Consider the following 14,866-nt stretch of genomic DNA (forward strand, 5'->3'; position numbering starts at 1 on the left):
ACTACCCTGCATTATATCAGATCATCATGGAATGAAATTAGAAATAAATGATAAAATAAGAAATAAAATCCAGTACAACACATGGATACTAAATAATATGCTACTGAATGAACAATGGAGTTGAAAAAGACATCAAGGAGTAGATTTAAAAAAAAAAACTTTAGAGGTGAATGAGAACTCAGATATAATGTATCAAAATATTCTGATACTATGAAGGCAGTTCTAAGAGGAAAATTCATTGCATGGAGTTCATTTCTTAAAAGAAGAATATTACATCCCAAAGCCCTAGAAAAAAAAGAACAAATCAACACCAAAAGCAGTAGAAGACAGGAAATAATTAAAATCAGAGCTGAAATCAACGAAATTGAAACAAAAGAAACAAAAAATTAGTTCTTTGAAAAAATAGAACTGACAAACCCTTAGCCATGCTAACAAAGAGAAGGAGAGAGAAAAATCAAATTACTAACATACATGATAAAAAGAAAATATCACTTGGGGCTGGGGATGTGGCTCAAGCGGTAGCACGCTCACCTGGCATGCGTGTGGCCCGAGTTTGATCCTCAGCACCACATATAAACAAAGATGTTGGGACTGCCGAAAACTAAAAAATAAATATTAAAAAATCCTCTCTCTCTCTCTCTCTCTCAAAAAAAAAATATAGTCAAAAGTTTCTCACATTAAAAAAAAGAAAATATCACAACAGACACTATAAAAATACAGAAGACAATTAGAAATTATTTTCAAAACTTGTGCTCCAATAAAATAGAAAATATCGAAGGCATCAACAAATTTCTAGAGTCATATAATTTGCCCAAATTGAATCAGAATGATATACACAATTTAAACAGATCAGTTTCAAGTGATGAAATAGAAGACACCAGCAGAAGCCTACCAATCAAGAAAAGCCCAGGACTGGATGGATACACAGCTGAGTTCTACAAGACCTTTAAAGAAGAACTAATACCAATACTCTTCAATTTATTTCAGGAAATAGAAAAAAAGGGAGCACTCCAAACTCATTCTAGGAAGCCAACATCACCCTGATTCCAAAACCAGACAATGATACATCAAAGAAAGAAAACTTCAGACCAATATCCCTAATGAACATAGATGCTAAAATTCTGGCAAATCAAATACAAAAACACATCAAAAAATAATGCACCATGATCAAGTGGGGTTCATCCCAGAGATGCAAGCCTGGTTCAACATACAGAACTCAATAAATGCAATTAATCACATCAATAGACTTAAAGATAAAAACCATATTATCATCTCAATAAATGCAGAAAAAGCATTTGACAAAATACAGCACCCCTTCATGTTCAAAACACTAGAAAAACGAGGGATAACAGGAACATATCTCAACATTGTAAAAGCTATCTATGCTAAGCCCCAGGCCAACATCATTCTAAATGGTGAAAAATTGAAAACATTCCCTCTAAAAACTGGAGCAAGACAGGGATGCCCTCTTTCACCACTTCTATTTAACATAGTTCTTGAAACACTGGCCAGAGCAATTAGCAGAAAAAATAAATTAAAGAGATTCAGATAGGAAAAGAAGAACTCAAATTAGCACTATTTGTCAATGATATGATTCTATACCTAGAAGACCCAAGAAATCCCACCAGAAAACTTCTAGAACTAGTAAATGAATTCAGCAAAGTAACAGGATACAAAATCAACACCCATAAATCAAGGGCATTTCTGTACATCAGTGACAAATCCTCTGAAAGGAAAACTACCCCATTTACAACAGCCTAAGAAAATAAAATAAAGTACTTGGAAATCAATCTAACAAAAGAAGTGAAAGACTTCTACAATGAAAACTACAGAATCTAAAGAAAGAAATTAAAGAAGACCTTAGAAGATGGAAAGATCTACCTTGTTCTTGGATAGGCAGAATTAATATTGTCAAAATGACCATACTACTAAGCACTATCCAGATTTAATGCAATTCCAATAAAAATCTCAATGACATTCCTCACAGAAATAGAAAAAGCAGTCATAATTCATCTAGAAAAATCCAGAATAGCTTGCCCTAAGTAGATGTATGAAGACAAGAATGGTGTGAATATATTTTGTATACAACCAGAGATATGAAAAAAATGTGTTCTATATGTGTAATATGAATTGTAATGCATTCTGTTGTCATATATAACAAAGAAGAATAAAAATTTTTTAAAATATTTCTCATATCTTTTTAATGCTTTGTTGGCATAACAAAATTCCCCCAACGTTAATGAGATTTCAAAGAAGGAATCTTTGTATTTATTTCTGTATTCTACACCAAACATCTAGCAAGTCTTTAACACAGAGCTGATTTAGTTTCTACAACTATAGTGTCAATAGTTATTAAACTATAAGTGTTTCCAGCCCTTATCGGAACCCTGGCTATTAAAGAAGATTCTGGCTTGAAGTCCTCATTCTGCTGTCAAATAGCTTGGATCTGTTTTCTTGAAGTTTGTTCTTCAGAATGCAGAAGAAAGCTAGATGTAAAAGACTAAGAGGCCATGGGCTATGGCTGAAAAAAAAATCTTCAAATAAGGAAAGGTTTGGATATTTTAGGGATAATTTAGAGTGAAAGAAATGTGGATACATTTGCAGTTAATACAGAAAACAGATGAGAAAATTAAGAAAAATGTTTAAATGTTACTGTGGTATGTCTTTCTTATGGTTTTTGAAAATGGAAATGTATTTTTATTCAGAGACAGGGTCTCACTGAGTTGCCTAGGGCCTTGCTAAGTTGCTGAGGCTGGCTTTGAACTCCAGATCCTTCTGTCTCAGGCTCCTGAGCTGCTGGGACTACAGGCGTGCAGCACCATGCCCAGCTTTAAGACTTTTTTTTTGGACAGGCTATGTTTACTTTAAGCTTAATACCAGTCACCCTAGGTATTATACTAGTGTATGAAATTATTTTTAATAAATGCAACATGCTGGATATGTTTATTTCTTGATAGTTCAAGATCACCACTGTGTTGGGCCATACCAACAGTATGAATCACAAACTGTATGAGAGTGAAGAGGAAAGGGAGAGTGCTCGGACTGACTGTAGGCTATCCAGGATACACTATAGAGAGGTTTGAGGGTTTTATATTTGGAATAATTTTTCCTAAAAGTGAACACAATGCATATAATCAGTTTTTTTTTCTCCAAATTCATACATATGCATTAGTACTTTGCTGCATCATAAATAACCACAAACATCTTAGGGTAGAAAACACAGAATTTCTCTTAGTTATCAGGCTGTTCTTCAGTGGGATCAGTTGGACTTATCTCCTAAGTCCAGGTCTTTTTTACATCCCTCTTATGGTCCTGGGACCAGCAGAAAATTTTAAACTGTTCTTCACGAAGTGAAAGGCAGGAGCCCAAGAAAACAAGTCCAAGTGTCCGTGAACATTTCAAAGTTTTGTTTACATCAAGTCCACTAAAACCTATTGGTCAAAGCAAGGGGTCAACCAAGCTCTAAGTCAAGGACTGGGATACACTCCTACTAAGCTAAGGTGATATTACTACCACAGGGGAATAAAGAGTTGAGACTAATAATTCAACATGCACATGTTGCTAGATTTATATATATATATATATATATATATATATATATATATATATATATATATATAATTATAATGTATTACATACAATATATATATAAATAATAGTTTGCATTATTTATACATTATACATGGCTAAAGATATTCCTAATAAATTCATAGAATTCAATGTTGTATTCTTGTTATCATTATAATTTCTCATCTTGTGAAAAATATAGCTAAAGTTTATCTTGGCTAGTTTTATATACTTAAATTATATCCCTTAACTATGTAGACATGTCAAACTTGTTAATATTAGCATAAAATCAAAATGAAATGATATATCAAGAGTCTATAGACTTGTTAGTCACTTGAAAACCATATACAAAGCAAAACAAACAAACAAATAAATAAACCTAGGCAACCTCCTATACCTACCCAATATACCTATCAGTGTCTGTTCAACTAATGGTATTTGGTGTCTTATACTAGTCCTGGCCACCCACTTTTGGAGGCAAAGCAATGTATTTTAGCACTGGGAAAGATATTAAAAAAAAAAAATCTGTAATAGCAAATTTAAACCCCATGATAGAGAGGCTGATAAACCAGGAAAATCACAGCTTGATTTAGAAAGCAGCAGGGAGCTGGTAGAGAGACTTAAAGAGGAAGATTGAATAGCAAGTACAATAGAAAAGGAAGATTGCTTTTGCCAAAACCCATTTTCAAAACTCCAAAGTAACATGACAGGGACACCCACCAGATGAAAGGCTCCATGAGGAAACCACACCAAGGCAGGAGAAAGTTGCAAATCTCCCCTGTTAGACAGCATAAAGGAAGATGAAGGCAGATGTGTCATGATAAACAAAGGGGAAGTGAGTGTTTTCTTTATCAGAAAAGTTCAGCCCTCAACTTCATGACAGAAATGTCAGAAAACAAAACAAAACAAAACTGGGGTCTTGCCTGGAGTAGATCAGAGAAGAAACAGCAGCCTCCACAGGACACACTCCTCCACCCACGGTTGTCATAGTAAATACTGCCTCCCAGTTTGCACTGCTAGATAAGAAATGGGATTTCAGCTATTGCATCTGCCTTCAGCTATAGAATCGTGGGATGTCCATTTATTGGCCCTGCCTTGAGCATCAGTTAATCACAACTGATTTAAAACTATATATTAACATATCTAACCTTAGAATGAGAAAGAAAGTTGTAAAAAAAAATAAATTTTTTACAAAAACAGGTATCATCCCCTTCAAAATACAGTAATTATTATTGACGTCCTTTCATCCAAATCAGTCTCATTGTACCGGTATTTTTAATGGATGAGAATGTTTTCCCATTGAGTTCTTGGTAGAGTTCCATGTGATCATAATCTAATCACTGCTGCTGTTGTCTCAGCCTGGCTCGGCTTCCTCTCCATTGTGTATACTGCAATGACGTGTGTATGGGGGATGGATTGTGGGGATTTGACCCCAACAATGGTACCCCCAAAAGAAAAAGCACAATGTTTCAAATTCAGGAAAAATTAATTCTCGTTCAAAAACACTATCTAGATGACTAGCCCTCTTTCAAAGAATGGTTAAATTCCCAGAAGACTCCTCATCTTCATGGGATTATTCTACAGCCATTGTAGAACCTGAAAATGGCGTGAAGGACAACTCTGTTTAGCATAAGTTCACACATCATGGTATGAAGTATGTACAGATTCACTTTCTGAGAGTGCCTGCTCATGCCCCGCAAAGTCCTCAATACTCTGATCGAGATAGAATTTTGTCAGTCAGAATATGACAAGAAGAAGATCCTGGACTGCTGTAAAATTTAACTTTTCCAGGTAGAATATTCTAGACACACCATCCAAAATCATTCAGATTCTTGCATATTAAAATATCCTTGATGTCCTGAGTATGTGGTTGCTGCCCAAAGACCCTAAAAAGGATGACATATTTCTAATGATGTTTAAAGCTATAGCCAAGGTTAAGAATCATTTCTCTTATGAAATAGATGAATGTTATTTTGCTGGATGTTTTGTGACCCAAAGAAAGAATAGAAATTGATAATGATTTAGGTCTATTTATGTAGAGTATTAAATAGCAACAAAACCATTTCCTAAAATCTCACATGTGGGAATTTTTGGAGTTTTCATTTATATACTCTGATTAAGTACCACATAATAAAATAAATTTGTGGTTATGTTTATCCCTGCCAGTAGACAGTAAATGGCTTTACAGTGACTCAGGCCATAATGCAGGAAGGGGAGATGAAAAGAACATGGACTTAGGAGAAGAAGGACCAAGTCTGGGGTTGCATCCCAGTTCTTAGCAAATGACACATTCTCACCAACCCTAGACTCATCATCTATAAAATAAGGATAACAATCCATTTGTGAAATTGGGAGATCATGTATGCAAAGTGCCTGGCATATGGAATTCACTTAGGATAAATCTCTAAAATATTGAATATTTCATCATTTTTGAACATTTTCTGAAAGTCTTCCCTACGTACACTCTCCCTCTAAAGGAATAAAAAAATTTTTTTTCTTAAATAAAATGATTTCACAGATGCTAGCCATGAGATCCACAAAGGCAAGCAGCTTTGAGAAAATTCCCAAATCCTTTTGGCTTTAGCTACAAAACTAGTGCAACCAACTGGGCATGAGAAAGTCCTTTAGAAATGTTGCAGCTTGTGATGGGCCAAGATTTATTCCATAAGTCATTTGGATAAACACTAAATTGCAATGATTATTTGCACAAAGGGGAGAAAGCCTGAGAGAGGCTGCCATGTTAGACTCTTGGAGCCCTGAGTTCCCTGTAAGGAGTTTAGAAAAGGGATCAGGAAATCCAAACCCTCAGAGAATACTCCTGGCAGCTGTTGGAGATGCCACACACTTGTCACACCTGATAACTCACTCCCCCAGGACGACTGGAATGAGGACCCTGCAGTGTTCTTTCTCACAGTGGAAAGGGAAACAATTGGCAGTTCCTAATTTATAGACAGATGACAGCCTGAGCCAGCAATGGCTTCCTGGGTATAGGTATCATGTGCAAAAGGGAAGATGTTTTTCAGCACACTCAAAACCAAGGTGATATTTTGAATCAAATGAAATAGACTGAATTTTTGCTTTTCTTTTTTCACTCCATCGCCTTAGTTTTTAATGCTCCTTTTCTCCTATTTATATTCCCTCAGTCTGCCCAAAATTCCTCCAATGATTTCCCACTTGGATCATGCATGCAATGTTCCCAACATGTAGAAGTCACTCGAGATGAAAGTTCTAGAATAATGATCATTTTATAATTCTTACACATCATCCGTAAGCCTTCCTTAAAGTCTCCCATATCCACAAATTCCTTTATAATGCAAAATGAACTCTTTAAATCTTTTTTATCTGCCATCAAAATTCCCAAAAAGATATTAACTTTGCAACAATTGTGGCAAACTAATTTATACTAGTGTGTTATGGACTGATGGTCCCACAATGATAAAATTTACTTGCATTTTTTAGAAGGGGATAATTGTTGCCAAAATTAGAACAGGGTCATAAAGTATCAAGTCATTATAGGCTTATTTTTTTTTTTAAATTGGGGGGATAAGAAAAGAATAATTCAATTGCTGAAAAATGAGTCCTCGGGGTCTGCTCTTCTAAACAATTGCTTTTTTCTAGACTCCTTCCCTCCTAAAATTCTCCAACCCTAGATCTTTATAAGCTCTATTTGGTAAAATATGTGTGTCTGTTGTTATCCAGAAAGACTGTGGGAGCAAACACACACCAAAAAAGCTGATTAGCTGATGTGGGAGAGGGCACAACTACACATTAGCTTAGGGGTAAGCACTTTCTCCATCTGAATATTGATAAAAACCTAAGCAGTTACTATTGTATAAACATTGACCCATAATTGGGGACATGCCACTTAGTATTATTGCCATTTACAAAAAGGAAAAAATAAAAAGCTAGGTATAGGTTCAACTTGAATTTTGTTAGGGCAGAGAGGGAAAAAAAGATAGGTTTTCAAACCATTATAAATATGTGGCAAGAAGCCTCCCATTTCCATGAAACTCGAAAAAGTTGCCAGGAGTCCTCACAGGGCTATATCTGTTAGACAACTGTCAAGAGCTCTCACTGCAACCGTGATACAAAGGAGGAAGCTCCAACCTAAGAGGGGAAATGTCACCCCCATGGGGAAATAGTGCTGAGAAGGGAATTTAAATTCCAAGTCCCCACAGCATCCTTCCCTTAGCCTTCGTGGGCTACCTCCACAAGATCCTAGCTCTTGGTCCAACCATTGCTGGTATCAGAGAGCACAGATGTGCATAAAAGCACATTTTAAATTATGAGCATTTGGATTTGTTTTTGTTTGTTTGACTTTCCAACATGGGTCCTTAGATCAGTAGTTCTCATTTTGAATCAGATAATAAGCAAAGCTTCCTCCTGTTCCCTGGGTGAGCCAGTTTTGAAATTTGCCTGATTCTTTTCTACCAACAGTGCAGCAGGAATGAACTCAGAATTTTGAAGCCACTCACTGTGTGACAAATTTGTACAAATAACTTTCCTCACATTCAGTTCCCTATTTTTTAAATATTTATTTTTTAGTTGTAAGTGGACATAATACCTTTATTATTTTTTTCTTTTTATGTGGTGCTGAAGATTGAACCCAGTGCCTCACACGGGCTAGGTGAGCGCTCTACCTCTGAGCTACAACCCCAGCCCGGGTTCCCTAATTTTTGAATGGGAGCGATCACATTAATCTTATAAAGTTGTTGTGATTTGACAGTAATGTTATTTCAAGTACATTACTGCAATAGCCTCAAATCTGGTTGTTTCTATTTGTGCCTACCTTCCATCTACTACAAATAGAACAGCTCTAATAAAGCTTCTGTCCTATAATCTTCTGCTCAGTCCCCTGCTGCCATTCCCCCTCACCCCATTCAGAGGAGAAACCCAAGTTCTTTACTGGCTTATGCTGTCTGCCACCTCTCTGCCCTGAACTGCTACCACTCTCTCTTACCCTGGATTATTTTGCTGGAGCCACCCTGGAACCCTTAGTGGGAGATGTTGTTTGTTTGGTTGGTTGGTTGGTTTGATTTGGTTTGTTTCTCTAGCACCTTTGTCTTGAAAAATCATTTTGTGCTGAGGGAAGCAGCATTCAGTTTGCCAGTCTTCTTGGGATTTTTATTTAACTGGAGTGTCTTCATCCTAAGGATTAAAACATGATGGAAACTTTAGCTCATGAATCAAAATAACTCTTCGGAGCTAAAAGCTAGCTACATTTGCATAACAATTTAGCAGAACCAAACAGCAGGGCAAGGTCAGGTGAAATAAATTGCCAAGGTCATGGTTCTCTTGAAGTGGTAGTGGATTCAGAATTGCTGATCCTCAGTGCCTGCTGCCCCATGGATATCTCTCCCACCCTCCTTTGTAAATGATGCTGTGATATAAAATTAATCCGGTGTAAGAGTGGAAACCATAGGCCTGCCCTTAACCCTCTCCTTTGCTGGAACTGCCTGATTATTCAGATCATGGAGAAGATGGATCATATGCCCATTGACCTCACTGTATTGACAAACAAATGAAAAAAACAATTAAAAAATTTTAAAAATTACTGGAAACCATAACCTGGGGATTCTTGGCCTATACTAAGAACTACTGTTGACTGTGTTTAAAACTAAATGTATCTTTAATCACTTCAATTTCTTGAATAAATAATTGCCTTGAATTCATTTCGTTTTAATCCTGACAACCTAAAAACACAAGGCTCCTTAAAAAATACAGAGGTCCACATGCCAGAGAGCAAGAAGCTGGGGAGATTAAATGTGTAAATAATTCTTGGTTTAATACCCTTAACTAGAAAAACCTTTATAGCGGCTCATCAAAGGGAAGCTCCTTAAAGTCACAGCCTCTTTGAATCTATCTCAGTGAAGCACAGGACTTCAGATCTCCCAGGCGCAACTCTGAATTCAGCATTTTAGGCGACTTGGGGTCATCGTCCCCTCTCGGCCTTAGGCTCTCAGGGAATTTCCAAACTACAGACTCCCAGGCTTTGAGGGAAGAAGACTTTTCCAGGGGCGCGGGATGTGCCACCCGGGAATCTCACCATCAGTGGGCGTTTAGCGCAGCCAAGCGACAGACTGGCGCCAGGGCTCAGCAACAGGGAGGCGCCGGCTGAGGCGGGGAGAACTTTGGCGCTCCGAGCAGAACCACCCTTTGCTGGCCAGTCGTGTCGCTCCTCCGAGGAAGCAAGCGGCGTTGGCGACTGGGAGGAAAGAAAACGGAAGAAAGGAAGAGAGGAAGTAGCTAGGCGAGGAGGAAAATGAAGCCAGCGCTGGGGGATCCGCGGGAGGGTGGCCGATAGGGGAGCAAGGCGGATTTGGCTGCTTCCCCGCATCCCGGGTGTGAACGCCCTCTCCAACGCGACCTTAGGAAATAAGTGAGTCTCGCCTGGGCGGAAAAGGAAAAGAATCCAAGTGAGAGCATTGCTCTTCTCTCACCTCTGCTCCCTCGGAACTCCGACTGCTTCTCAGCCCAGCCGTCTCGCCCGGCCGGACGCAGTGCCCTAGGCGCCCTGCAGATGGGGCGGTCGGGGAACCGGCGCCCAAGCCGCGGGTGACAGGCGCTGGCCCGCCCGCCTGCCCCGCTCGGCGGACGGACCCGGCGGGCAGAGGATGCAAGACAGAGGAACCCGGGAGTAGGATCTGAGACTGCTGAGTACGCGCTAGACTCCAACTTGGATGGCCCAGAGACCGCTCTAGCCCCTGGGACAGCTTCACCTCGTCCAGTGAAGCTGCGCTCGGGACCCGGAGGCGGAGACCTTAGGCGGCGGCTGCAGAGGGGCGAGCCGGGCGCAGGAGGGGGCGCGCTTTCTCCCTGCGGGTCTCAGTAATGAGGAGACTGAGTTTGTGGTGGCTGCTAAGCAGGGTCTGTCTGCTGCTGCCGCCGCCCTGCGCGCTGGTGCTGGCCGGGGTACCCGGCTCCTGCTCGCACCCGCAGCCCTGCCAGATCCTCAAGCGCATCGGGCACGCGGTGAGGGTGGGCGCCGTTCACTTGCAGCCCTGGACCACAGCCCCACGCCTAACTAGCCGCACTCTGGACGGCAACAGGGCAGGTGCCCAGAGGGATGAGCCAGAGCCAGGGACTTGGCGGCCGCCGGCGCCCTCACAGGGCGCACGCTGGTTGGGGAGCACTTTGCATGGCCGGGGACCGCCGAGCGCCCGAAAGCCAGGGGAGGGCGCCGGGGCCGAGACCCTGTGGCCACGGGACGCCCTCCTGTTCGCCGTGGACAACCTGAACCGCGTGGAAGGTCTGCTGCCCTACAACCTGTCTTTGGAAGTAGTGATGGCCATCGAGGCGGGCCTGGGCGATCTGCCGCTTTTGCCCTTCTCCTCCCCTAGCTCGCCATGGAGCAGTGACCCTTTCTCCTTTCTGCAGAGCGTGTGCCACACTGTGGTGGTGCAAGGGGTATCAGCGCTGCTGGCCTTTCCCCAGAGCCAGGGCGAGATGATGGAGCTCGACTTGGTCAGCTCGGTCCTGCACATTCCAGTGATCAGCATCGTCCGCCACGAGTTTCCACGGGAGAGTCAGGTGAGAGGAGTCTGGAGCGTGGAGTGGAGCTGTGCGCTGCTGGAGTCGGGACCAGAGCGAGGGGGAGGGGGAGGAAAAGGCTGGGGGGAGTCTGGAGGGACTTGGGGCTTTATAACTTTGATATTGTTTAAGGATTAGACCATGCCCATAGGTGGTAGAAAGAAAGACGTGGGTAGAAGTTGAATGAAACATTTTAAGCGCACAAGGAAATGAAAGGCGAGGCGGGGGTCGTGGATGGAAGGAAGTGGGGAGAATACGGGGGGCGGGGGATGATGTTTTGATTAGCTGGGAGAAATCCAGTGAATGCCCAACGGAAGTAAAAGTCAAGTTTCAGGACCGTGGAAAGCGACCGAGATTCTGAAGACTTGAGGGAAGAATGGGGGTGGGGATCCCTGACTGCTACAATTTTACCCTCCCAAGAGGAATTCTGAGAGCATGTGGCAGAAAAAACAGCATCTGCTCTTTATGACTTCTTCAGGAGGCGTGTCTGAGCCTTGGGCGATGGTGTAAGAAATCGCATCCCTCTGAATTGTTTTGAGTAAATAGAATATCTCCAACTAGCACAGCAGCATAGGCAAATAAGAGTGGTTAATAGTCTGGGGTATTAGAAAGCTTTAGACATAGTATCTGATAGTGTAAAAATGAATGTAGAAAGTCACTTGGGGATTGCTTCTTTGTCCCCACCTTACTTCTATGTGATGTGGACTCAGAGGCTAGTATGCAATTGCTCAGCCCATTTCTGCTATCATTCTCCAAAAATAAAGGAACAAGGATCTAATTATTTAGTTTCCTATGGGTTAAAGTGCTAAGTATGTCTTCAGAGAAAAAAAATATGAACCTAAGTGTTTACCAATAATATGAAGAAGTGGATATTAAAGAGAAGTTAGGGTCCTTTTAGCTGAAAAAGTGTTCTACATTTTATATATTGCTCTTATGACAATGTCAAGATGTATTAGCCTTCACAAAATATTTATTAAGCAAATAGATAACTGACATTGGCCCCATTTTAAAGATTGAGAAACCAAGGAAAGTTCAGAGTCTGGATGAATATTGCTCAGGCCCTGGAAGATTTCTTATTCTACATCATTTTCAATTCTGTCCCTTTAGTTGAAAAAAATCATTTCTAATCTCTCTTCTTCCACTTTTGATATATATGCAGACATAAAAGCTAAAATGAGTAAGGGCAATATACAAGTGAAAAGTTTGATGGAATCTATGTATAAAATATCAAGGGAGTACTAAAGATTTCTTTTTCTAGAAAAATGAATCTTCCATTTTTAATCTTTGAAAAGACAAGTACAAACTACTTTCAGCAATTGCCCAGAAGATTCCCATTTCATGATGAGCTAGAGATTTGATCTGCAGAGTGCAGGCTAATTAACTTTTATCTAAAATATTTCTGTCACCAGAATCTGAATGACTGTAGGCAGCAGAAGGGAAGACACAGAAAACACAGGTGCACAACACTGCCAATGGCCAAAGGGTTATAAACATGAAATTGCATCCATAGGGTGCAGCATTATTAATATACATACTGAATCAGATCTAATGAAATGCAGGAGTCAGCATTGCTTGCTTCTCATCATTACTTCTTTATTACCTAATACTTCAGAAGTTGCCAATAGTGGTCACAGTCTCTAGACTCCCTTCCATTTGCAGATTGTTTGGCAAGAGTCTTAAAGAGCAAGAATTTTCTCCCAAAATGAGCGTTCCTTAGTTAGAAGGGAAATTGCCTGTGTTGCATGATCGATGTGTGCAGTATACAGCACATTACACCAAGGAGAGGAGGAAAACCATGAGACAGCATCCAGAATCAGTAAACTTCAGAGCTGTGAGATCACTGGTGGATATAAAGACCTTCAGGGACAACCCTTACAAGCTGGCTATAAAATAAATACTCTGCCAAGCACATTTACTTCTGTATTGCATTTCAGAAATGTATTTTAAATCATGGTTGCCACTGTCACTTTCATGGTACACATTTTGAGAGGGAGGGATTATTGTATTAATGAGATCTAGTTTGTTCAACTGACAACATTTTCTTTCATCTCCCTTTGGATTTTAAATTCAAATATATCTAACCTGTCTCACTTTTAGTATATCATGTCATTCTGTAATATTCTATATTAAAAATATCCTGTTTAATGTCAAGTCACTGTAATATGTAATTTTAGGATATGACCATATTCTGCTCTCAGCAAAATTAATAACTGATCTTTCCCTCGCTTCTCCTGAAAAGTGGACCTTTCTCTATTACACTGATTTTTTTAACTTATAAATATTAAAGGATGTCAAAGTCATTTTTCACATTAAATAAAATTGACTTAATTTAGTCACTGTCCTTGAAGTCTACTGCCCAGTGACCTAATTTGTTGATTGTACCAGTGCCTGAACAAACTATTCTAAAAGAAAGTGGAGTTAACCGTACAACCAACTAAAATAAAATTGTTTCCCTTATATTCAAGCAAATCAAAGTTGCTTTTTGAGTAGGAGTAGCAACAGCTGTTTTCTCTCCCTTCCTTTTTTACTGCTTCCCTTCATAGGAAGGTTTTTAATTAACAAATAGTGACTTGGTAACATCCTGCCACAACTCTTGAACAAAAAGAGATACCAGTAAGGTGATCCAATTCCTGAAAAATCCTTACTGCTTATTTCAATATGCTGTTTGTTCAAAGCATAAATACATAGGGTCAATCATCAGCTTAGAAGGGGCGTACTTTTTTTCAGGCAGGGGAAAAACCCATTAAATGTAAGTTAGTTAACTACCCACTCTTGGAAAACACATGCATATTGTCAGCACATAATAAAAGCTTAACAAAACATTCCACAAAGTAGGGGGCCAAAGTTCACTTCCATCCAAAAATTTCTGACTTACCTAGCACACTCAAATTCCCACTTGAGGCTAGCCCTTATTATTAAAATGATCACTTCTTAGTTATAAATTCTATTCCTGTGACCTTCAAGTAACTGATACTACATATGAACCCAGTTTCATTTATATTTAAGTTATATTAAGTTCCAACAGTTATTTTTTCTCTCTCTTCCCTTCCCAAACTAAGTTTTCTTCTAGGGGTTTTAAGTAGTTTCTTCCAAGTTAAATCCTTAAAATTTACCTGCTGATACAGTGACAGATGCACACTTTTTTTCCAAAATATATATCTCATGTTAGTTCCATATTGGTTTCATTAGGCAGAGTTAATGAAGTAATATAATTGGCATAGATTCAAACCTGCACAATTCAAAAATGACTACATGAGTATTTTCAACTTTTATTGAATATATCAACCACAAGTTTGCCCGTCTTATGAACCATACATGCTAATTAATATGTTTATTTCCATGCAAGTGTTATAGATAGTCCATTTTTCTTCGACAACAGAAAGTTAAATACTGACACCCATTTATTAGAATTTGACTAGTGCAGCATAACTTTTGCAAGGTACAGTAGACAGAAGAATGATACCACTACATAACTTAGGTGCTTCGTCAGGGTTCCAGTAAAGGACAGTTGTTTTTAAAACATCTATACTCAACTGTGTTGCTTTTTCTTGAGTTGCTGTACAAAAAGCTTGGCTCACTCTCCTCTGGGGAAAGTATTTTTCTACAATTCTTGATGGATGGCTGATTGTAGCACCTAATTGTTGCTCACTTGAAGATAAACCATTTCAAATTAAATGTCAAGTGATGAAAACTTTTCTCAGTAGTGATCTTTTCTAGGTTCCTCTTAAAGAGCAGAGACCTGGGATTAATTTGGAATTTTTTTTATTTA

The 14,866-nt window shown here is 39.5% G+C and overlaps 1 protein-coding gene across 2 annotated transcripts in view; it reads left to right on the forward strand.

Annotated features, from left to right (window-relative positions):
• The first annotated feature begins 10,398 nt into the window (after positions 1-10,398).
• The window catches only part of Grin3a (glutamate ionotropic receptor NMDA type subunit 3A), a 171,269-nt gene continuing 166,801 nt past the window's right edge, over positions 10,399-14,866 (forward strand). For both annotated transcript variants that reach the window (XM_076843235.1, XM_076843236.1), the window contains exon 1: positions 10,399-11,097. In XM_076843235.1, the coding sequence (XP_076699350.1) occupies positions 10,399-11,097 (699 nt within the window). The remainder of the gene's footprint in view (positions 11,098-14,866) is intronic.

Source organism: Callospermophilus lateralis, chromosome 2 (assembly GCF_048772815.1).
Source record: "Callospermophilus lateralis isolate mCalLat2 chromosome 2, mCalLat2.hap1, whole genome shotgun sequence".
Classification (NCBI taxonomy): domain Eukaryota; kingdom Metazoa; phylum Chordata; class Mammalia; order Rodentia; family Sciuridae; genus Callospermophilus; species Callospermophilus lateralis.